Source organism: Anoplophora glabripennis, unplaced genomic scaffold (assembly GCF_000390285.2).
Source record: "Anoplophora glabripennis isolate ALB-LARVAE unplaced genomic scaffold, Agla_2.0 scaffold848, whole genome shotgun sequence".
NCBI classification, from domain to species: Eukaryota; Metazoa; Arthropoda; class Insecta; order Coleoptera; family Cerambycidae; genus Anoplophora; species Anoplophora glabripennis.
The window spans coordinates 29,516-52,673 of record NW_019416945.1 but is presented as its reverse complement, the minus strand read 5'-3'; the positions used below and the strand labels follow the sequence as shown (position 1 = coordinate 52,673).

Below are 23,158 nucleotides of genomic sequence, written 5' to 3'. Positions count from 1 at the left end.
AGGGATATCAAGATGACATGAACTATCAAAATTACAAAAAATGGTTACAAACGAAACTTATACATTGCCACCATGTTCTGTATTAGCGATTAACAAATGCACCATATCATAAACGTATAAGCATAAAAATGAAGCAATGGTTACAAGACAAAGGAAATCAATTTGCGGATATGTTAAAAGTATTATATACAGGGGGAGTCAGTTTTTTGTAGACAAACTTTAACAGGACATAGAACACATGTTTTTAAAAAGAAAAGTTCCTATAAACATATGTCGTAGAAGGCTTCGTTTCCGAGATACAGGGTGTTGAATATAATTTTTTTTCTCGAATTTTCATTATAACTTATAAACGAATGCTTAGATTTTTTTCATGTTTGGGAGATAATGCCTATTAATTAAGGGGCATAAAACAAACGATAAGAATGTTCAAAAACTTGCACAGTGGCGTAGTGGAGGGGGTGCTCAACCCCTTTCTTAAACAGAACTTCTACGCCAATGACTATTTTAAAAAAAAAACTGTTATTTTCATTAAACATACAGTTTAACAAAAATAATTTCCCTTCTTCTGTCTCGAAATTCCTGTGCATTTCCGAGTTATTTTGATTTTTAGTGTTTGTTGTGGTACTAAATTCAGCAATTTATTTATTATCAATTATCGGCTAAATATTTAATTCTTTCAACGAAACCTACCTAAATTTGGTTTGTTAAGAATTCTAAAAAGCCGAAATCTCTTATTCTTTATCTCTTTCCAATGTAGTCAAAATAAATATTTGTTATATATATATTTGTTAAGGTATACTCCAATATAAGACTTTTATAAGTTGAAATCTGTTACATTACATACATACAATACATTATTGTGCAGTTGCCAAAAAGTTTTAGGAAGTTGTTAATTAAATATTGTTGTAAATTCAAAAAATTTCCCCATAAACATTAACATCAATGTTCATTCAATGTCTTTTTTAGTAATTTAGTTGCAGTACATTAGTATTTACGCAGCACACTAAACAGATTTCAACTTATAAAAGTCTTGTATTTGAGTATGGCTTGATATAACAAGTATTTATTTTGACTACATTGGAAAATGTATGCATAAACCAACATTTAAAATATATGAAGTCGATCAACCTTTACAGTAGGAAGGTCATATTCTGAGACAACCACCCTGATCTGGACCTTATCAAACCTGTTTGGGCGACAATATGTCGCTAGTAAAAATGTCACTTTCACTTTGACTGACGTAGAAAAGTTATGCCATGAATTTTTCGACACAATTACACTACAAGAATGGATTACTCGCTGCCAACATGCCAAAAAGAATTGAATCGTAATTAAGACACAGAACCTGTGCTTGACCACTGGCTATCGACCAAATTGTTATAAACTTTTAAGATAGTGATCATTGAGATGGTGAATAATACTTTTCTAATTGATACTAGTGATAGTGAAAATGAAGAGAAGACGTTTGACCATTATTTTAATTTTTGTGAGTTGTATTTACATGTCTATAATAAAAACTAATACATGTAAATATTAACACAAATTTTATTTTTCTCACAATTACTAGGACTACCTATTTTCAGAATTTAGTACCAATTTGTAATTTTAGAGTGTAAATATATTATCTATTAATAAATAAATTTTGTTGTAATAAGATCAAGTGTATATTATAAAACCTTGATTAAATAACTATACTATACTATACTAATAAACCTAAGTAAAATTTTTGCACAGAAGGTACCTGCCCTACTTTAAGGTATTCAGATTTTGTTACTCCCGATGTGCATCTCACGGAGAAGATGAATTTTGTCAAATGGTACAATGTTCTGTTGCATGTATGGACCCTCTTTTAGCTATAGGTACAGCTGGCACAAAGCGTATACTACAGCCAATATTGGTATTACACGCACATCCCGCCGTCACGTCCTTATAAATAGTCAAATTCACAATAATGATAATAATTTAATAAAAAGAGCGATTCAAATGGTACCTACCCATTTATTTTAAAATAAATACTAATACATTAGGCGAAATGATTAATAATTATTACTTACCTACCTTATAAAATAAAATATTTATTTGATTTTAGGGATTAGAGCGTACTTACTTTTGCTTTGTATACATTTTGCATCAATGAGTATTTTTAGCAACAAAAATAATATAAAATTATTTTAGACCTATTTCATCGAGGCATCAGTCAAAGTGGCACTTCTCTAGCATTGTGGGCGAAACCTTTGTCTGAAACTCAATTAATATTAGCTCAAACTCAAGCAACTTTAATGGGATGCCAAGAACTAGAGAATACCACGGTTTTAGTGGAATGTTTAAGGACTAAAAACGCAGAGAAACTTGTTGAAAGCGGCGACAAATTCAAGGTACGTTGAATAGATAAAACTGCAATTTAGTTCTCATTCTCAAGAATAGAAAAAAGTGGTACATTAAGCCTATAGAACTTATTACTGCATATTTAGCTTGCTGGAAGTTTATATACAGTAGGCAGACAATAAAGAAAATTTAGCCGCATGTAAGACAATGAAAACTTGCTTTCTATTTATGGCGCCTGCAACTGTGATGATTAACTAGACTGCAATTTTGATTAAAATTACATTAATTTGTTCTAGAGTAAATGAGAGTATAGAAAGTGCTTAAAGTATATTGTATTTAATAAGGCCAATTCCATTTACTGCAATTAAGTTGTTCTATGGTGTAGTTTCCTTGAATTATCTTGATTATTAAATACCTACTATACTTTTCGTATTTTACATAAAACATTTGTTCATTACCAAAATTATTCTTTTTATGAAATACACATACAGTGTTAGATCGAAAGGCCTTAATCAATCAAATGTCTAAAGCCACTATGTTTCAAGATACAGGCTATTAAAGTTGAAAATAGCATTTGCTCAAAAATATCATCTGCAGCGATGTTTGATGTAAATTGTTGACACTTGGACTAATAACAACTAAATATAAAAAATTTCGCTGTTGGTATAAAAATTTTTTAACCAGTATGAAAGGCCAAGTAAAAAATAAATACTTTTCCTTTAATTATATACAATGGGTCTGTGATCACGCGGAGAGTCTTTATTTATTGTCTATTTAAAAAAGGCATAAAATTCTGTACCTTTGAATACAACTGCCGTTTTCAAATAACAGATTATTTTCGGAAGAATATAGAAATTAAGTGCATATTTAAATACGTACATATCTAAATACTCGTATTTACATACTAGTAATAATTAAATTACATAAAATTTTTACAGATTATAAATTAATTATTTTTAAGGAAATATGTAATATCATTATTCTTTTGGGCTAATCAAAGCGACTAGAATGAAAGGTAGATATATTATTTTTTTCATAGCTTTCACTGGTGTATCCTCCCGATGAACGGGTTAAGACCAAGTCCATCAGAAGTTTGTTTTTGGTTTAAAAAAAATCGTTATATTACATGTATGAAGAATGACTGCTTTTTGCGCAATGGTATCCGAAACGCATTATATATGAATTCTATGACTAATTTTAAGCAAAAATTACTCATATTATACGATCAATTGTTTCAGCATAGGAATGGCATTTTCTGTATTTATCATTTGTTATTGTATCGTCCTTTGAAATACGTTTTTTATAAGCATTTGTAGCTATGACCTGATTTTGAAATGTAGTATAATTGTAAGTTATACCCTGAAACTGAAGATTTTCAGGGTATAACTGACCTTTTTGTAAGAATCTGTATGACTGACCTTTTTTTACCAGTTCCTGACATTATTATAGTGTCTACCATGTAGCGGTTGAAGACGAAAGCATGTTCTTGCGTTCATAGGTTTAGGGGTGCGCAATTTATGTAATGGGTGTTTTTTTATTATGGAAATGGGATCTTAAGGATTTTATCTGTTTGATGCACAGTTCTTGTAAGTTTATTCTAATATTATTCCTCATCCTCCTTCTTTTCTACTTAATGTTATTCTTTCTTTATATGAGTTGGTATGCAGTTTCCTATTTTTCGTTACTTAATAGTGTTCTGGTTAATATATTTTTATATTTTAAGTCTGTTTTGAACCATTTTATTACACCAAAAGAGTATGTAAGGATTGAAACATCGAAGGAGTTAATAGATATAAACAGATTTTTCGAGTTCAATTTTGATTTAAGGAGCAGGCACAATTTATTTTTGCTCAAGATCTCGTTTTGTTGTGGTATAATTCGATTTGTTTTTTAATTAAATTCTGAATATATATATAATTCATGTTTGTCTATTTTCTTTTATTATTATTCTTATTTTTCTTTCCAAAAAAATATTTAATATTGCATTTTCAAAATTTATATACCTGTCATTATTATAGCAGGCATATGTTCAAAGGTGCAGAACTACTTTTTTCAAAAATACAAAGAATGTGTTAAAAAATTTCGATTACCTTTGACATTTTCAGTTTTTTTCTGTCGACCCACTAAATGTATATCTACCTTCTATAGAACAAAAAACTGAAAATAACCCGAATCCCTTCATTACTAAACAACCAATTGAGTACATAAGAAGCCAAGAATTTTATAAAGTACCTTGGATTGTTGGAGTAGTCACTGACGAGGGACTTGTTAGAGCGGAAGGTAATTATTTATTATATTATACAGGGTGATTCAGTCATAATGTCATTAATTTTAACCACGTATTCGGAAGGCTTAATAAAGACAGAAAATCAACCCATAACTCCCGCTAAGAGGGCGGCCCTGCCAGATGCCCGGATGCTCGGAAAATTTTGTAACGTAATGTCACGAACAAATCGTCAGCTGAAGCGAACAGCGTTGCCAAGTTCACATCATAGTCTGTGGTTCACATTTAATTAATCCGCTTTAGTATACGGATACATATGTACGAAACCAATAAAATGCAAGTAAATAAACGATCATGCTGCATTTTATTATAACTAATTTTAATAATTGTATTAATTTAGTGCAAAATGTTTTAACAAGCCTGACTTCTCGAAGTCAACTTCCGTTAAAAGAAAATAAATAAAGCAGAGGTTTGTAGGCACACTGTATTTTATCAAATAAAATAAGTCGGCACACTAAATACCCAAATATACAAAATACACTACACACGGTTACAAAACCATTACCTACCTAACAATTTAAAGCGTTTATTCAAATCTACCACCCTCCATATCTCCCGCATTTTTCCCGCAAAGGAGTTAACATAATATATTTTCAAAAAGTTCAAGCTTTAGAAGCAGCTAATTTCCCCAATCGTCTTGAATTTTGCAATTGGTTCCTAAGTGCAGCAGAACTTTATTAACAAAGTGCTCTGGACGGATGAATGCTGTTTTATTCGTGCCGGCATTTTAAACAGGTAAAAAACATAAGTATTGCTTTCTCAAAAACAATAAGTGCCTACCTAGGTTACACCAAAGTTTAGATTTACACTAAAGTTTACATTTATTATGCAAACTGCATATTGAATAATAAATTAAAATACTAAAACTGTGTATTATTTAACATAATAAATTATAAAACGTGAAAACATTAATAACAATAAAAATGATAAATTGTAATAACCGTACATTCGAAAACAATCATCCCTAGTCATTACATTCAATTTGATGACACGATTTTCATTTGATAAAAGACCGACAACTTTTAGCTCTACTTTGCATGGAATACGATCCTACTACAGTTCGTATTAGTCTAGGAGGCAGATCAGGTTCCCTGTACTAGCTATAAAAATAAACTTTTTACAACCATTTAAACATTTAATTTGTTGATAACAATTAAACTGACCCCTTTCAGGCTTTGGCGACCAAGTTTTTTGGATTCAGGAGGTCAAAATACTTTAGAATAAGTTGTTTGCAGCCGCGTCACTCTGGTTGGCAACGGAACCATGTCTGGCTCCTAGACCAAAGTGCACGTACAAATTAGAAGGTTATTGACCTCGACACAGGTTAGCCTAGGTCGGAAACACGTACCGAGTTGTTTATTTGTTTCCATCTGATTGTATTTTTATCTTCTATTACTTACAGTCAATATTTAAATACTACACACATTTCACCCTCTCTTTATTTATCTTAATGTATCTAGTGAGTGTTGGTTTTTTATGACATTATTTCTGTAATGAAATTGAAATGGTTATGAAATGAAATTTAAATTATTTGAACTCTTGGGGTTTTGTAACTTCAATATTAAAATTTATTTAATGTGAAACAGAGCCAATTTCTTTGCAGCCATAATAGTCACATTTGGTTAGATGAAAACCCACACACTACTCGTCGGTTTAGCTTTCAGAGGAGATACGGTGTCAATATATGGGCAGGAGTATATGGCGATTGTTTAATTGAGCCGCATTTTCTACCTAAACATCTGAATGGGCCGCGTTACTTTCAATTTTTAGTAGAAGAAGCAAATTAAAAAATTATCACTATGATATTAATAAAAAATGATTTTTGGCCAGGTATGCTCAGACCTCATCGAGGCTGGGCAACAAGAACAATTTAATATGTTGATTGCATAATAATAAAAAATAATTTATAGTATTTTAAATTATTATTGGCTGACGTGACAAACCGTTTATTTATTGTATTTATATGAGCCAAAATATATGAATATGACAACATTGCATCTAGGGCGCTTTGTTCATATCGTAGCCGGCTGACGTCAGCCGGTCAGTAACAGCCTGAAAAAGGGGTTAAATAATGATTTGAAAATATTTTTTTTTTTTCAGCTTAAATATGCATTTATTTTTTTTAATCACGCCATCGTATTATACTCATTTTTCTCTATCTGCTCTTAAAATTACTGACATTATGACTGAATTACCCTGTATAAGGTATTTCACTCTTAATTCCATGTAATCTCTTATATTTGCAGCAATTTTAAGGCAGTCGACAACAAGAAAAGCATTAAATAAGCATTTTAACACGTTGATGCCAGAATTGATAGCCTTATCTATGAGTACGCCGTCCAGTAACGTATCAAGAATATGGACCAAAATAAAGGAATTTTATTTTAGAGGCACAAAGGAAATAAACATTACTGATCCGTATAATGTGAAGGCACTGATAGATGTGAGTATGACTAGATATACAGGGTGATTCATTAATAATTGTGCATACGCTAACTGGATAATCATGGACTGAAAATATGAAGAATTGACACATAGCGCTTAGATACAATATGGCTCCATACGGAGTTACAGGGTGTTTTATTTAAAAATGATTTTTGGCCATTAATAAAACTGTAAAACCTAATTCAACAAATCCAATGCAATCCCATGACAGAAGACACCGACTTGAATAATAATAATATGACAAATAAATTACATAATAAAATAAAATGATTGTGCAGCCCTATGTTTAACTTTAAAAACCTCGAGAAATAATAACTTTTACTGCTATGAAGGAATAGTAGGTTGATTATATAGAAATTATTGAAGTATTGTACCAAAATAAAAATTCCGCCGGTGGGGTAGAAGTTAGGAACGGGAAATTGTCCCTCTACCCCTGTCGTACGCCTCTGGTAGTAGCCGTGAACGATTTTGTAGCATTTTTTAATATGTTCTAAAGTATCTAAACGTTATGCCACATATGATAGGGAAATATCAAATAGGGTTAAAGTAATGTGCAACAATTAAAGTCATTTTTTTTTAAATAAAACACCCTGCAACTCATCTATGAAGCTTTATATATTTACTATAATCGGTAATACAGTTATAGAACAAAACTAAAATATTATAACTGCAACATCCTGTTTCTCGGAAACTGTCAAATTTTGGATTAAATCATATTTTGGGCCCAGGAATATATGGAATAATTTTGGCGAGACCTTTTAGGCACCCTATACATTATATATGTATTAAACTCTTAAGTATCCGAATTAAGTTCCATAAATTAAAGAGAACGATTGTATTTTTCACTTTCTGATTTATGAATATAAACAATACAGGGTGTTCTACAAGCTCTATGACACACTTTGTCTGGGTAGCTGGGTTAATTTCAAACATTTGCTCTTATACGAACATAGGTCCGATTCGTTTTTGTTTAGAAGTTACAAGCACTTTCAAAAATATAATATCATATTTCAAAGTAGCAAGATAAATAAAAATGATGCTATAAATAATTATTATTTGTGGTTAAAGTTTAAACATTAGTTAATCTCTATTAACCAAATTAATCAATGTTAAGACTATAAAAATTGTTCAAAATGTCCACCTCGAATGCAAGCCACACATCGGCGAACTAAAGATTCCTTCACTCGACGGATGAGATTTGTATCAATTCTTATCTAGTTAGCTGCATCCTGAATTCTTCCAAGTAACTGCTGCCCAGTAATTTCAACAGAGGGTAGACAGGCTGCTTCATATGTCCCCATAAATAAAAGTCCAAATGATTTAGATCTGGGGAGTGCAGTGGTCATGCTATTGGACCTTGTCTTGTTATTCAGGAAGTGATCATTTAACCAAGTAGTTACTTGTCTCCCTTTATGTGGTGCTGATACCATATATTTTGAACAATATTAAGCCCTACGTCATCAATGAAATCAAAAAGGTTGTTTTCCAAGAAAGTTATATGCAGATGTGCATTTAAACGATCGTTTAAAACATGTGGGTATAGGCAGTAAGTTATTGTTGAAAATGCTACCCCAAACATTAACACTGAAACTTTGCTGAAATCGTCTTGATCTAATTGTTCATGTAAACAGTGACCGGTAACTAAGGCTTGTACATTTTGGCAATGAAACGAATGTAACATTTCCCTGTTCAATACACGTCATAGAAAATTCGGTGATAAATGAAGATTACTTGTTATACGCCGAACACTAATTGAAGAGTTGTCAATGACATCATGACATCATCATCTTCTTCATTTTGTACATTCATTTCTGTAGGACGAATGGCCTTTTTTGCAGCGGGGTTACCTTCTTCTCGAAGTCTGCGAAATGATGCATTAAAGACTGCGTGGCATGTTAATGTCTATTTGGGTATCTTCGTCGATATTCTCCGGTTGCTTATCTGGCGTTCCCATTGGAATACACATATGCAAAGACAATATTTGCATACTTCTAAGTTGTAAATAAATGCATTTTTTATTTAGCACTTTAACGCTAAGTGTCAAATGAATAAACAAAATGACACAAATAATAATTATTGTTATAGCAACCATCATCTTTATTTGTCAGGCTACTTTGACTGAAGTATAAAATTATATTTTTTTAAATAGTTGTAACCGAGGGGTAAACCGCTCCCTGAATTCTGTACAAAAACTTTTCTATACTTCCTCAAATTTCCTCGGACCTTCTCTAGACTGCTTCGTAATTCCTCCACATAAATGTTTAACATTCCCCGCATTTTTCTACCACGATTAACCTCGGTAATAACCATTTTTGTTCAAAGGACGTTTCAACTCTGTGACAAGCGCACGCTTGAATCCATATTTTGGTCAGTTTTGAGATTTGTAAGGATGAAAATGTGAGATATTTCTCTCCCTGATGCCCAAAAACCCAAACTTTTACCGTAAATACGATCAATTGTCTATAAGAGCGTAATTAATATAATGCAAAATATCTTTTCAATCCTAGAAATTGCTCAGGATCTAGCGGTGTTTTCGTGACTATTGCTCATTTGCCATGTTTCTATTTTATAACTTTGTGGCAAAGTTTCAAAGTCCAGTTTTGCACTGTTCGAATGTTATTTACCTAAAATAATTATATTTACTAAATGGTTTCAAATTACAAATTTCCCGGGCACCTGTCAAAAGGATACTTTGCTTCACGAAACGCTTCTGTGAGACGTTTGACAGCCTGACATACTGCGCATGCGTTTACCGTTCACGCATGCGCAGTTTGGTTCCAACTTCCCGACTTCCTCCAAACTTCCTTCAGACTTCCTCAACTTCCTTGGAATTCCTAAAAACTTCCCCGACTTCCTTCGGAATTCCTTTCAACTTCCTCAACTTCCTTATAACTTCCTCCAACTTCTTCTCGACTTCCTGGGGGCATATACAAAAACTTCCCCAGCGGTTTACCCCTCGGTTGTAACTTATAAACAAAAACGAATCGGACCCTATGTTCATAAAAGATGTTTGAAATTAACCCAGCTACCATCTGTTAAAGTTTGTCATAGAGCTTCTAGAACACCCTGTATAAATATCTAATTAGTGTATATTCAAATAATTAGAACTGGTAGTACCAAGTTGCAAGTTGTTGCAGAGGTACATGTAATTAATATCTTATTTTCAATTATATCATTCATAAATCTAACCTTGACATAGTATTTAAATATTTATTTACAATTAATACTGCTAGATACGTTTTATGTTCAGATTCTTGATAGCATTCTTCCGTTTGTTTCATGCGTTATTATAATTACATTGTTGGTTCTGAGAATTATGTCCTAGATAACGTGCTTCAAAAAAATGTATTAGTTTCCGTTATTAATACAAATACCTATACATTTTTTGATTTTACATATTTGAAACAAATAAGTAAGTCCGTTCATTGAAATTAAAAATTTTAAATATTACACATTAAATTCGACAAATTTTAAATATTAAAAATTATTAAAATATTGTTTTTGAGAGGTAGGTTTTTTTTAATTTTTAATTTGCAACCTCGCCAACGCATCTAGAAGCATGAACGCAACAACAGGTTTTTTTTTCTTGTAAAAAATATAAAAAATCAGAACACGAAATTTGTTCCTAAATTGATAAATGTTTCATTTTCTGTTCTAATACAGGGTGTTCTAAAAGTAGTCAAAGTTTTTTCAGCTATCGATGAATTTAAGGGCGACCATAATAATAAAATGTAGCAGTATCATTATATTTTCCGTTTTATCCCCTTTGGTTCTCTACAATAGTCTGATATCGTGTATAAAACATTTAACTTTTTTTTTAATGTTTGAAAAACTTTATACATTTGTGCATTCTTATGGTCTTTGTACGGATTTTGATTTGCGTAAAAAACATCATATGGCAGTGTTGGTTTATTAGTCCCGTAGATAAAAAAAACTAAAAATATATTGATAAGTACAGCATTTCTTTATTTGTAGTATGTTCGTGCTAAAATTAATTTTTCTAGCCGCAGTCGTTTTGAGAAAAGTTAATAAACCGTTATTTTTAACTCTACATAAGAGATAGTACTTTTTGTAAGAGCGTAGGCCAAATCTGATTACAGAATTCTCCACAAAAATGTGTTACAGACTTGGGAAGGGAAATGCTTGGTTTATACTTTATCCAATTAAAGTTAAAAAGTCAATGAATTAATATATAAATCTGTCAACTATAGTAGGATCGTATTCGATGCAAAGTAGAGCAAAAAGTTGTCAGTCTTTTATCAAAGGAAAATCGTGTCATCATTTTTAGGAGGCGTAAGATAAATCATTTCAAATTTAAACTGAAATTCAATATAAAATCTGAAATACCGCTGCATACGCACTGTGTTTTGGTAGTAGCTGTAGTCGCCCAGGTGCATCGAGTGTACGAATTGGTCGGTTATACGTCAAATACTAACCTGGCGAGCTTTGCCGTCAATTAGAGAGCGCTTCCAAAAAACAAGTAACCAACAGTGGCGCGTACAGAGGTAAAATGTAGTACATATGTGGAATTTAGGAAACAAATTGGATTTATAATAAATTACATTTAAAATAAATAGTTTATGAGAATAAAGGAATTTTTGTAGGAACAAGGGTGCCAGACCTGAACTGATCCCCTCGTCCCTTCATAATGTAAAAAGAAATTATTCAATTTGTAAAACCCTTAAAAGCGTACTTCATTGGTTCCCTTGACAGACAATGATTTATTACGTTGCATCGAATATGATCCTACTATAGTGGTGGAGATAGTAGAAGTCATTTTCGGTAAGAACTACAAAATTTCGGTGTTTACATTTACACAGTTCCTAATATGGTTTCTAAGGAAAAAGATACCTCTCTATTAGAAATAGGTACTAGCAATTATGGAGTTTTATTGTTTTCGGTTTAAATAAGATTATTAAATAACTGAATAAATTAAAAATACCTGAAAATTATTAACTTCATTAAAATAATAATAGAAATATTTAGTTCGAAATACAATTACTGTATATAGGGTGCCCGGTAAATAATGGATACCCTTTTAACCGTGGATGGAGGACCCTAAGGTCGTTCAGAAAATCGACTTTTGTCTTAGTACAAAGTCCCTTCGTTTTTTCAGTTATTTCGTTTTCTTTTTCGAAATTTCCGCCATAGGTTACTTTATTGGTAATTACGGCCACAAGAGTACGTCTTATCTTTCAGTTATTATTTAATTTTACTTAAAAATTACAGTAAATGTTCAAATTGTTTGCCGCCTTCCCTGATGCAGGCTCTGCACATTGTTATGAATACCTTTCGGAGCTTTCGTTTGTATCTTCGCTGACTAATTTCACGAGCGGCTTTTTGGACGAGGTTCCGCAATTATTGTATTGTGTCGACTGGCCTGCTATAAACTTTTTCTTTCAGGCAGCCCCAGTAAAAAAAGTCTAGCGGATTTATATCCGGCGAGCGCGGAGGCCACGCAATTGGACCCATGCGACCTGGATATAACTGATTCAAACGCTTTCGACTGCAGCAGCATAGTGTGCAGGACAGCGATCATGTTGCAACCACATAGTTCTTATTAGCCTCAAATCTACGTCTTCTAATAAATTGGGGAGTTCATTTTTCCATTTAAAATTCCCGTCCAATAATTGATTTTAAATTGATATTGTGATCCGTCTTCCCGCATTAAATGCAGATTTTCTATCGACCAGCTGTGTAGGTTGTGAAAATTCAGAAAGCCATCTTTTCGGTTATTTCATCATTCCACAGGATCTTGTTGAAAAAATCTGGATCTTCATTTATTTCTCTCAGCATCCGACGGTAAAAAGCAACTCTTGCAGGGTAGTCTCTAGCCTGCAGAGTTTGCACACGTGTTACGTGGAATGGATGTAACTGATGTTTTTTCAAGATTTTGTGAACAGTTGATTTCCCAATTCCGGTGCGTCTTGCAATAGATCACACAGAAGTCGATGAATCTGCCTCAATTTCTTCGAGCACGACTTTATCATCATAGTGTTGTGGTCGTCCTTCGCTTTCATTACGACCAGGAATTTTTCCTTTATAATAAGAATTATGTACTCTAATGAAAACGCGATAATCAGGATGGCGTGCGTTTGGGTATCTTTCTCGATAAAGTGCAGCGGCTGCATTTGCGTTACCCCTACATTCACAATAAATAAAGTGTATGTTGGCATACTCACGGGCAGAGTAATGTTTTCGAGGCATTGCAATATTACCTTAATGTTCTAACAATGTTACAATATTGATAAACACAAATCAATCCAGGGAAGCGCCAAGTGGTCGTAAACAGGTCCAAACACAGTTCAGATATCTAACAAAAAACAAATTCAAAGTACAGGACAGACGTGAGACAATAACAATGTACAGTAGTAAGAACAAATTATTATGACATGTGATGAGTGACATTTTAGCCATTACCCTGGAAATGGTTTATTTTTCTCATATTAATAACAAATGGTATGTTTGTCGCTCTCGTTCTCGTTTTTACAAGAAGAAATAGAAGTTTGGCGTAACGTAAAATTTAAGTTTAAGAACTACAATTGCTAGTTAAAATTTCTGATAAACATCTGACAATAACACAATTCAAGAATATTGCGCAAAATATACGAAAGATAATACGTTCTCTTGTGACCGTAGTGACCAATAATGTAACCTATGGCGGAAATTTCGAAAAAAAATACCGAAATAACTGAAAAACGAAGGGACTTTGTACTAAGACAGAAGTCGATTTTCTGAACGACCTTAGGGTCCTCCATCCACGGTTAAAAGGTCATCAATTATATACCGGACACCCTGTAACTATACATCACAATCAGGATAAAAAAAATTAAAATAAAAATAAATAAAAATAAAAATAAAAAAAATAAAAAAATTAAAAAGTCGTTGCCGTAAAAATATTTAATTACCTATATAAAAAATAGCAAAAGGCACAGTTTGCAAAGAGAATAAAAATGTCAATAATTTCTTTGATTTTTCGATATCAATTTGATGCATGGATGGATTTGATGAAGCACTATACATACAGGGTGATTAATTACAATGGAAAAATCGAAAGCTGAAGATACTACACGTGAAATGATGACCATTGGCGCAAACATGCCTTATCCAAAAGTTGATAGTTTCGGAAATACAGGGTGTTGAAAGTTAAAATTTTAAATCGTTTTTTGCGATTAGTCTGAAAATATGTAGGTTAGGAACTTGAAAATTTGTGGAAGTATATTTTTTTAAGCGAGGAATAAGATGCGTGTTGCAATTTCAGCGTTGCTCTACTTACGACCAATTTTACTGAAAATTTAGTTAATAACTTTTTACACTGTATAATAATAATAATAAATAAAAGTTTATTCCTTCTAAAAAATATTACAATTTTTGTAGAAAGAGGTTCTGCACTATGTATACGTAACAGAAAAAAAAAAGAAGAGAAAAGAAAAAAAAACAGAACGGCTTACATACATAAAAAAAACTAATAAAAAAATATCGCCAGGAACAATATTTAAGCATGAATACATTATGCAAACATATTAAATTAAGAACAGTTCACTCATTTAGAACAAAAGAACGAAGTCTCAAAAAATCTCTCATAAAACCTGCCAACATTCTAGCATTACTCAGAGTTAAACCATCAAGCATAATGATAAACGAGTTAAGTGTTAAATTTCTGAGTTCTGGAGGTCTTAGACCGGTATAAAGAGGACATTCTATAAAAATATGCTCAATAGTTTCCAGTCTGTGTTGGTTGCATAATGTACATAATTCAGATGGATTGATAGAGTAGGAGATGCCATTAAATGTAAACTTCATGCAAAATTTATTACAAAGACGGAGTTGTGAGATAAGTCTAATAATATATATAGGTAATTGAAACCTCAGATAAGATGCGGTGTCCCCTGTCATATTGAAATTTCTATACAAAACAGGGGAAGAAGACATCATAACTAGAGCTAGGTCTTTCCGATAAATCATTTCCTTATATTTATGCAATATGGCAGGCATATGTCTCTTTAGTCGAGAATATGTCGAGTTGTTCAGAACGTCCGCATAATCTGTACTGTCTAGCATCTGTCTGACTTGATGAGCCCAGTTGTACCGAGCGCCGTCATTGAGAAGTTGTAATTGCCTGACGAAACACATATGCGCATAACGATTGGTTTCCATTGCCAAAAGTTTGTTAAATCGATTTTTCTCGAAAACGTATCGAGATACCGAAATGAAACAAGAGTACATAATTAATGGAAAATGATTACTCTTTCAGCTTTTGAATCAAGTTTCATGTTAGATATACAGGGTAAAAAGTTATTAACTAACGTTTCGGTAAAATTGGTCGTAAGTGGCGCCCTCTATGAGCACCTCTGAAATTGCAACAAGCATCTTATTCCTCCTTAAAAAAATATACTTCCACAAATTTTCAAGTTCCTAACCCACACATTTTTAGAATAATCGCAAAAAACGATTTAAAATTTTAACTTTCAACATCCTGTATTTCCGAAACTATCAACTTTCGGATAAGGCATGTTTGCGCCAATGGTCACCATTTCACGTGTAGTATCTTCAGCTTTCGATTTTCCCATTGTTAATTAATCACCCTGTATATAAAATTGTATTTTGAACAAAATAGGCTATACCTATATTTTATATTTATTAGTCCACGTAATAATATTTCAAATTAAAAAAGTAAAATCTTGTAAATGGTTAATTTTTGGAATAAAGTAAAATACATCTTTTTCTTAAAAATATCATTAGGAATAACATTCACTTATTTAATTCCTAAAATCAGTGACATCGAAATTCTGAGGTTACCTTACGGTATATTCGCCATTAGTTGACATAATTTATAAATTATTTCACGTCACTTGATTCTTGATTTTAATTCGACAAATTATTGATCCAAGTTTCATCAATCATCAGAGATATTTGAATAAAATATAATACGTTCTTTAAACTTGGACACCTTGTATTTAGGAAACTAAACATTTCCAGTTCATATTTGTGAGATCTATCATCAGATAAATTTTGGCTGTGCAATTCGGATCATCCTGGATATGGCATACAATATACATCCAGGAATATTTTGAAAAATTCGATAGCGGTGCTAATTTTAGTCTGTACATAGCTTTAGTATTAATGTTAATGTATTTCATATACATATTTTTTCGTGAAATCCCAATAAGTTCCTGAGCTGCTTTTTGAAATGAAACGAAATATATTTTTGTGTACTAAGTGACCCAGAACTGATGGTAGACCACCACTACAGAAAAACGAAAAGATCAAATAGGAAATCGCAAGCGGAGATCTTAGTGAGTTTACCGCTCCAAGGACCGTTATGTCATAGAAATCATTGTTCCTCAATTTCTCACTTATTTTTTTATATGAAAGTTTTTCTCAACAACTTTTATTAAAAAAACTCTTTCTAATGAGAAAAACACTTATTCGATCAAGTCTGTTAATGATTCTTTTAGCGTTACATTTATATTCATTATTAATATAAATCACTTATTTCTACAAGATGCGTTCCAACGTAAACAGGACTTTTTAAAAATAAGAACAACAGAAAGTTTTTTTTATTCAAAATAGTCCCCTTTCGACTGAATTCAGCGATTTGTACGGTCTGTCTAAAGCATGTCAAATGAGTGTTTTTAGGAAGTTGGTATAAGTCTTTTGGATACATTTTTTCGAAAAGGCAAAAGTCGCACGGTGTCAAACCAGGCAAGTTCGAGGAGTGGTTGACAGTTAAAATGCGATTTTTAGTCGAAAAAATTGGTCTCAAGTGTCGATCAATGGACGATTATCGTACAACAAACGCCAACTTCCTTCTGCGCGATATTCTGGCCGAATACGACGAATACTATGCACCAAACGTTTCAAAACACCAAGATAGAATTGTACATTAACAGTTTGGTCCAGTGGAATGAACTCGTGAACAATGCCCTTGGAACCGTAAAAGCGAATCAAGATTGTCTTAATTTTTTACTTTTCTAAACGAGATTTTTTGAGTTTTGGTTCGTCTGGCGCCTTCCACTCGGCGGTTTGGCGCTTGGTTTCTGGATCATATTGGAAACAACATGTTTTATCACGTTATAATGTTGTAAAGGAAGTTTTTGTCATATTTGTCCTCCTTGCTGATGTCCTTCGAATGTTGAATTCTGAGCAATTTTTGGTCGTCAGTCAATTTGTGCGGAACAAACCGTGCACACACGGTAGCCCAATAATGTTCAGCCAAAATGCGATAAACTGATGTTTTCGAGATGCTCAATTCCAATTCCATGAATTTCAACGAAGATTTTGGCTGATGAATTCACGCATAGTTTTGATGGAATCTGCGGTGATCACGGCTTTCGCTAGGTCAACATGTTGCTCATCATTTATGTCCTCACGACCGTTTTTAAACTGCGTATACCACTAACGAACTCTGCTATGATTTAAACAGTCATCACCATAAACTTGGTCCGTCAATTGAAACACTTCGGTATAGTCTTTCCGAAATCAGTTGAACATGTATAAAAAAGCCGATCAATAAAATTTAAAGACTTTCATAAGCGTCCCTGAAAAAATTTTCTATTAAATGTAAAAAATTATAATAATTTGTATATAATGTGTCTATTATATGTTCATTTGACCAACAACATATTTTAATTATGTCCTCAAACAATTTTATTATATTGATGGTAAATTTCGTTTTGTTCCATTTCAAAAGGTCTCCAAAATGCCATGTTATAATAATATGTATTAGTAAACCAAATATCCCTCTTATTTATCCCTTTCGCTGTTGTAATATAATGATAAATAATGATTAATAGATGGTGCCTATAATAAATTAAATTATCTGAATCACACCAAATTCCGCAATGCTGCACTGCACTGCCAGGCCACGTAGCACATCCATTCTTCTACTGGGTGTATAGATTTCTACCATGAGCACGTTTAGTTCGACCAGACTTGTATATGGGTATGGCTAAATAAATATGGGAACAAGTTTTTCAAATATTTCAATGCCGAATTGCTGCATCAGCGACCGAACCTGGTACATACTGTCATCCTCTTGGTTCTTCAATTGATATCGGAAAGACTATAAGTTTTACCAAGTTTAAAACAAAACTTAATATTTGCACTTTGTTCGATGCTCATTTTTGTACCGATGACTTACTCAAACATACTGTCACTTCAGACGCAATAAATCTGCTTCTATTCGTCCAAATGTCATGAAATTTTGACAGTACATTAGTGAAGGATCTACTTTTCCGACGCATGTAACTGCCAATAGATGGCCTCACTAGAAATACCTAGTTTTGCAAAGTTCTGTTTACTTTGGAACACACCTTGTATAGAGCGGTACTGCTAATTTCGAATCTTTTCGAGCTTTCTCAACTTTACTTTTTCATTATACTATTTTTTTTAACAAATATAAATTTGCACAGAAATACTTAAAACATGTTAGCAATGAGTATGGACACTGAAAGAATCATGTTTCCTACGGCAACCCTGACCGGACATACTTGATTTGATAATGTTTATAGTAGTTTTGCTGATACTTAAAGTACCCATCACAGTTTTTCGGGTTGTTATGCCTATGTATGTACTTGGTCGATGTCAGAGACTTTACTTTGCATTAGCCTTAGCTGAGCTGCCCTATATTGATTTCGGTTCTTTTTATTAACCTCAGATAATGGTGGTCCTCTTAGATATAGGACCTCTGTAACTGGTCGCTCCCAATGCTTCCAAGAAGTGATAATTTTAATATCTCTGTACATATCGTCTTACATCTAATATTTTTGAAATTGGGAAACTGAGTTCGATGACGTCACATGCCTTAGGAAGATAAATTTACCACGATGTAATTTGTAAGTCCATTGCTTATAACATCATGATAGAAAGATTCGCGCTTCTAATTCACTATTTTCCCCATTCGTTGTCCCGTACGATGGTCAACCTTCAGTTCTGGAAGGAGCATCTGAATGAATTGTTAATATTTTCCAGTTGTACTCGGATCGATCATTTTCCTATTCCACCTATCAGGCTGCTCTATTTCATAACCTGAAAGGGCATAAAGACATATGGTTTTATAATTTCAATTACACCGGTCAATACTCCTATGGGGATGTGTTTGCAGCCACTAATGAAAATATTAACTATGACTGGGGTAAGCACATTAAATTATTCTGAAGGTGACGCTTTTAGTAGCTTTATATTTATCGTGAATTGTGATTTCACAACCGCTTCTACTTTCTTTAAGGTACACAAGGCGGTTAACAATGTAATACACAGTAGAATAGAAAAATCTGTTTTAGGTGTCAGTCACTGTGATGACTTATTATACCTTTTTAATTCATCCGCACTGTTTCCGATAGTTGACAATAATAATGATAAAGTGATGATAAAAACAATGACAGATTTATGGACCAACTTTGCGATATACGGGTAAGTACATGGTATTATGATGAGTGTTCAGTTACTAATCAACCAAACGATTAGTAATAGTAGTGCTGAAAATTAAACCGGTTTTATTTTGATAATAAAGTGTGTGACCCATACCATTTTTAGGGGATGATTTCTAGGCCCATGAAGAAAAAATTGCGAAAACGTTTGCGACATATACCATTTGTAAAATTTTTTTCGTACCATCTGACGGATACAAACAACCGTTTTTTAATTTTTTTTGAAAATCTCAATTTTCATAAAGTTACGTCATAAAATTTGAAAAATAAAATGTTAGTATCATATTCTAATTTAACTGGGTATGACTACAAATTTAATTTTGTCAGAAATTGAAAAACAGCTGTTTGTATCTATCAGTAGTTGATTATAAAAAAATGTTATTCAGAGATATGTGCAACCGTTTTCGAGATCTCAGGGTCGGCAATCAGTTTTAATTTTTTAATTCACAAATTCCAATCAAAATTTCCTTATCATTTCATTTTGTAACCTCAAAAGTTCTTCGAGATTCATAGATAGTTTTAGAGAGTTTGTCACTGTTTCGTCCCTATTTTTTTATCCGTAATGTTTTTCTAAAAATTCACTCTAGGCTATTATTAAGATATTTTTAATTTCTCGAAATCGAACAGTATTCAAGAAATTCAGTTTTACATACATATGAAAAAGTATTTGTAAAATTTTATATCATCATTTGCATGTACTTTGAAATATAACACACTTCTAACAATTTTTATAAAACTGTTCATTAGTTGTGTTATTTCTAGACATTTATTTCCACAGAATTGCAAGAGAATATTTGAAAAAAAATCAGTAAATTATCTATTTGTGCAAATTTTAAATTTGTTCAAACAACAGTACAACTAAAGAACTTCTTTTATGTCAATTAAATTATACAAATGTATCATAAATTCTTATGCATACTGTATACTTGAATTTTTTGAAAACCGAAACTAAACAAAAATAGGTACCTTCATCCTCTAATGGTCTAAAGATAAATATTTAAAAAAGCTAAAAATTAGGGTAAAAGAAGGTGGAGGAGAAATAAAGGCAATCAACCCATAAAACTACCCATTACGCAAAACGTGGGATTTCATTTGTACTGCATGAAGTCCCAAGTCTAAAACATGATATCTCAAAGAACTCTAAGGTATCGTAAAAATTTGATATTTACGATTCCTTGTTAAAGGGGTACGAACGAGGATAGTTCCTGAAGTATATGACCTAGCGTATAAATGGCCGTTGTTGTTTGAAAAAATTACCATGGTAGAAAGTACCAACTTTATAAAGCTTAAGTTTGAAGATGCTATGTTGTTTAGTATTTGATTGGCAGCCGTCAATAGTGAACGCTCTCAGTGAAACATGGATAAAAATTGGTCATTTATGTGTCCATTTGAAAGGTCTGCTCTGTAGGACTCTGCTCTTTCATTTACAAAAATAAAATATTGGATGGCAGAGTTTAAACGAGGCCTTACAAGCTGCCAAGACGTACATCGCATATTAACTGAAAATTTAGACATGAGAAAGCTGTGCGAAAAACGAGTGCCACATTTGCGCACAATGGAACAGGAACACCGTCACGTCGTGAGTAGTTTCAATTGAGTGTCTGGCGATGTTTCACAGCAATAAAGCCGAGTTTTTACTGCGTCGATTCATAATTAATGTTGAAACATGGAAAGAAAGAGTCAAAACAATGAACCGATAAAGAAGAATCGACTTCAAAGAAGGCGAAGACATTTCCATCTGCAGCCAAGGTCATGGCGTCAGTTTTTTAGGATTCGCGTGGGATAATTTTCATTGATTATGTTCAAAATGGAAATACAATCAACGGCGAGTATTATGCGAACTTATTGCGGCGTTTAGTTGATGAAATCAAGAAATAACGGCTGTATTTAGGAAAAAATATCGTGTTGTTTCATCTACACATCCGTTATCGCGGTGGCCAAAATCAATTCGAATTGCTTTCTCACGCACCTTATTCGCCAGATTTAGCCCCCTCGGATTAGTTGCTCTTAACAAACTTGAAAAATTGGCTCGGTAGTCAAAGACTTCACAACAATGAAGAGGTGGAGTCTGCGGTTATTGATGGCTATTTTTAAGGAGTTTGACGGTTCTCAGTATAAACAGGGTATCGAAGCCATTGAACATCGCTGGGAAAAGTGTATCGAACTAAAAAGAGACTATGTTGAAAAATAAAGATATTTTTTCTCAATTTGTTTTTGATTTTCTTTGATAGATCGGATACTTTGGGACTACCCTCGTATATCTCCTTTATTGTCAATTTTCAGGAAATAGAGTAAATATACAAAAAGCAGCCCTAATTTTATTATGTATCTGCCCTGAAAATATCGGAAGACCATCCTGTATATTCATTATTGGATTTTTTAAAATAATTAAAACTATGTTAATGTATATTTTTTGTAGCCATCCAACGCCAATCAACAGTTTAACGACCAACTGGCAAAAACTGAATAATATCAGATACGGAACATTAGAAAAAGAAATATATTATATGAATATCAATGGTAGCTATAAAGACACAAACCCTCCCACACTGAACATGAGAAAAGGATTTTACAAAGAAAGGTTTAAATTTTGGGAGGAGATACCGCTGGCAGAAAACATAGAGGAGCTGGATCAAATCCACATTGAAATGTAAACATAGAGAAAATGACTAAAGTTTAGTGACTAAGAAAACAATTAAAATTAATTTTTATATAGAATTATGATTTTCCTTTTCCCCATGTTAAACTAGATCGCTTGTGTCAGGAGAAAGTGAATTCTTACAGCACGGCGTGACTATAAATAGAAAACTATAAACGCAACATCAATTTGAAGATAGCAAATGCTAGAAAAATACAGGGCGGTACTTCCTTATTTATAATCTAACATTTTGGCTCATATTGACATCTCCCATAAAGTCGAATTTCTCTAAACCTATTAGTTTGTCAACTGAAGCAAACAGAGAAAAGCATAAGTAGGTACAAGCATATCAAACGATAAATTTTCATTTCAGACATAAGACACTTTTCTGAAAATATTCATTAAATATATGATTTATACAGTGTGTATCAGCCAAATGGAATAAATTCAATAATAAATAAATGGGGGCCTGTTCAAAAAACGCTCAGACACGTCGATTGGTATTTTTAGATGCACATTTTTTTCAACAAAAACTTTTTATACAGGGTTTCATATTTTAAATGTAACACCCTGTATATTATTCAATTTTTGCCTTCTTCAGAAAATTCTAGACATATTTCATGTACAATGTCCTATACATATCCTCAACTGTTTTGGAAATATTAAGTGTGTTCAGTTTTTTGCATTTTGCAATAAAAAAAGAAATTATTTGATTACAGAAATTCGCTATAACACACTCAAAAACTAAAAAGTTTATTTATTGATAATGTAAAAAACCAAAAAAACATTAATGTCAATATAGGAGATGTTCAAAATGCTCGCCGTGAACGTCTTGGCAACATCCTAATCTTAAATAGTTTCTTCTTACGTTACTCAACATCTCAGGCGTGACCGATCTAATCGCAAGCGTTATTCGTCTTCTTAAGTCAGCGAAGTCGGGGGGGTTTCGTTTTGTATACAATACATTTGACATATCCCTATAAGAAAAAGTCTAATGTTGTCAGATCAGGGGATCCATCAGGCCATTCCATCGAT

General features: G+C 32.6%; 1 protein-coding gene across 5 annotated transcripts in view; it reads left to right on the top strand.

The window, feature by feature from the left end:
• Positions 1 to 22,173, top strand: part of LOC108914512 (venom carboxylesterase-6-like) — a 44,238-nt gene extending 22,065 nt beyond the window's left edge. For 3 of the 5 annotated variants that reach the window (XM_018720334.1, XM_018720335.2, XM_018720336.1), the window contains exons 6-11: positions 2,176 to 2,375; positions 4,431 to 4,605; positions 6,856 to 7,052; positions 19,028 to 19,190; positions 19,339 to 19,468; positions 21,905 to 22,139. In XM_018720334.1, the coding sequence (XP_018575850.1) occupies positions 2,176 to 2,375; positions 4,431 to 4,605; positions 6,856 to 7,052; positions 19,028 to 19,190; positions 19,339 to 19,468; positions 21,905 to 22,139 (1,100 nt within the window). Of the gene's footprint in view, positions 1 to 2,175; positions 2,376 to 4,430; positions 4,606 to 6,855; positions 7,053 to 19,027; positions 19,191 to 19,338; positions 19,469 to 21,904 lie in introns of all 5 variants that reach the window. The other 2 variants (XM_018720333.1, XM_018720332.1) reach the window with 1 other exon arrangement.
• The last annotated feature ends 985 nt before the right edge of the window (positions 22,174 to 23,158 follow it).